This window comes from Trichophyton rubrum (genome assembly GCF_000151425.1).
Source record: "Trichophyton rubrum CBS 118892 genomic scaffold supercont2.6, whole genome shotgun sequence".
NCBI classification, from domain to species: Eukaryota; Fungi; Ascomycota; class Eurotiomycetes; order Onygenales; family Arthrodermataceae; genus Trichophyton; species Trichophyton rubrum.
In genome coordinates this window covers 1,174,667-1,177,253 of record NW_003456423.1, presented here as the reverse complement: position 1 = coordinate 1,177,253, position 2,587 = coordinate 1,174,667, and the positions used below count along the sequence as shown (strand labels likewise).

The 2,587-nt window shown below is 50.5% G+C and overlaps 1 protein-coding gene across 3 annotated transcripts in view; it reads right to left on the bottom strand.

Annotated features, from left to right (window-relative positions):
• The window catches only part of TERG_05846 (uncharacterized protein), a gene marked incomplete at its 3' end in the record, with an annotated part of 3,131 nt that extends 708 nt beyond the window's left edge, over positions 1-2,423 (bottom strand). The window contains exons 1-3 of one of the 3 annotated variants that reach the window (XM_047750042.1): positions 2,177-2,302; positions 1,344-1,607; positions 35-1,236 (exon numbers count right to left, since the gene is read on the bottom strand). In XM_047750042.1, coding sequence (XP_047606707.1) covers positions 35-904 — 870 coding nt within the window. In that variant the 5' untranslated portion in view covers positions 905-1,236; positions 1,344-1,607; positions 2,177-2,302. Of the gene's footprint in view, positions 1-34 lie in introns of all 3 variants that reach the window. The other 2 variants (XM_003233929.2, XM_047750043.1) reach the window with 2 other exon arrangements.
• Between the last annotated feature and the right edge of the window lie 164 nt (positions 2,424-2,587).

Sequence of the window (2,587 nt, the reverse complement as noted above, 5' to 3'; positions counted from 1 at the left end):
GCGATGGTTTCTGAAGGTACTGCGAGAGGCTCACTAGCGTTAGTGAGTCGTAGTTGGATGCCCAATCGGACTGCGGGGCCTGTGGTCTGTTGAGGATGCAGCGGGACAGAGCAAGCGAAGCTCTGGCGATGTCGGACGACAGCTTGGAGACAAAGTCACGGTGGAACAGAGAAATCTCGGCAATGTACAAGGCGAGATGCTCGACCTCGGGATCGTAGGGTGTGTCGACCACGGCGTTCTGCAGGAAGCTATCGACGGTTGGGTGGCCAATTGACCAGCCTAAAGTCTGCAGGACGTGCCACTCCATCTGAATAAACATGTCGTCATCGTACAGCGAACAGCACATGGACTTGAGTTCCTTGATTGTGGGGACACGATCCTTCTTATCACCGTACTTGGCAGCAATAAGCAGAGCCGCACATCCAACCAGCTGGTAGTGTCTCTTGTACACGACTCTCTTTGAGCAGTATCTGTCAAGCAGGTTAACAGTCAAGAACAAAGTAGCTGGCAGCAGCTGGAAGGCAGCGTGGGCTTCGATGAGGAAGTCGAGCAGGTAGGGCCGCATAAACCATTGGATCTCGGTCTGGATGTCTATCGAGTCGACATCGGGCTGAGTGGCACTGTCCATTGCGTGCATGTGTGCCAAGATGTCCTCCTGATACTCGTCGGTAGCCATGCGTGACATCTGATCAGCAATTGCATACTGACGCTCCCTGGCCAGTAGCCGAGCATGTTCCCGTGGGTTCACATGGGATTGAGGCTGTTGTGACTGCTGCGGGTGCTGCGGTGGGTGCTGTGGCTGCTGATGATGCACTTGAGGCTGTACATAGTCCTGGTCGTAGCTCTCAACGAAGTAGCTATCGCACGGCTGATAAGTCGTTGTCTGACAGCGTTGGTATGCCATGTTGGATGGACTTAAGGATTGGGTCGGTCTCCAGAGAGCGTGAAAAGAGCACTAGAGCTTTTGGTTTGTCGCAGGAAGGATTTAAAGGGACGCTCCGCGTAACTTCCAGCGAGATGAAAATGAGTGGCGTGTGGTCTTGCTAAGCTCTAGCAAACTATGTTACGACGAGGCGGATGTTCAAGAGAGGGACAGTCGTTGGGTCGAAAAAAAAAAAACGCAAATTAAGGAGCGTAAAAGTATTAGTAGGGGGAATATTAAAGAAAGTCAGGCACAGACAATAATCTGTGCCGTTGAAAACGGTCGAAGACCGAAATATGAAGTTTTAACAAACGCTATCATCTGTTAGCTTCTTTTCTCCCTTTTCCGTAGAGGTGTATGTGTTGTTGTATATAGGTGTGGGAGGCTGATTCAACGACGGGGGGAAAGGTGTCTTAAGTACCCAGTTTGGCGATGTATGGCTGGGTATATAACAACCCTATTCGACGGACCTCACAGCATCTAAGTCGACGGCGAGGTGAAGAAAGACGGACGAGATCTTGCTTCGACGAAGAGGGAGGTGAGGTGGTGGTGTGGACCAGTGAACAACGAGCTAACGTCTCCACTGTTCGACGACACCGGGCAGGGCTGCTCCGAGACGACTAGACGACAGTCGTAAAGGAGAGGGAATGTTCGCTTGACAGACAGACAGACGGACGGAAGATTCCTAGAAGACCGAAGGAGAAAAACAGAGTTCATATGTTAGCCTTTATAGTGAATCAACAAATAATAGTGTCCGTGTAACACATCATCTACCACTTTTTTCCAGGTAGTGATTTTACGGGGGGGGCAAAGTAAAGTATGTGAAATATGCAAGCTGCTGAGCTACGGGGGAGAGTAGAGAGGTCCAGATCGAGGGCTGCTGGTGTTTGCTTGAAGATTCAACGGGAGAGAGGCATTCAGGGGCAGAAAATGGTGATGGAAACATTCGAAGCTGTTGGCGAGTTCACCCAGGGCCCAATTGAGCAGAGACGATGCCACAGGCCCGGCATCTGCCGCTAGATCCTTCGATATATAGGCCATATGGGAGGAGAAAGAGGGATTGTGGTGACTTGACGACGGGTGACTGCAGGAATATATTCAATCGAAGCTGGCGGTGACGGATGAAGGTGAAGTGACAGCAAGACTTCTTCAATGCCGTATATTCAGATTCGATATAAGATGTCCGGGAAAACGCAGCAGCAAAGAGAAAAGAAAGACGAAAGCAAAGAAGACAGAGGCAGGGAGTGTTCTCACCCAGAAGACGACTGGACTTCCGTATATCCCGACCCAACGCAGACAGCTCGAGCAACGGCTAAGGGGGTTCGAGAAGGGGAGACGGCTGGTCTGAAGCAGAGCAAAGACGAGACGGCCAGGTTAGAATTGATATTGACTTGACTTCGTGAGCTCGTGAAGAAGGGGAGGAAGAGGCCAGAGGGAAGAGAGGAAGAGGGAAGAAGAAAAATGTGGTGGTGATGGAGCAGGACGGCTGGCTTTTCTTCTTTCTTCCTGCGAGGGGGCAAGTTGAAAAGACTTAGAGCAAGACAAGCAAGAGAGACGAACGGAAAGAGAACAAGCCTGATCAGTCTTCTTTTGCAAGCCGGGTGGGAGACGAGTATAGTCCAGTTCCACTTTGAAGCGTTGTTATAAGAAGTTTTTTTTCTTATT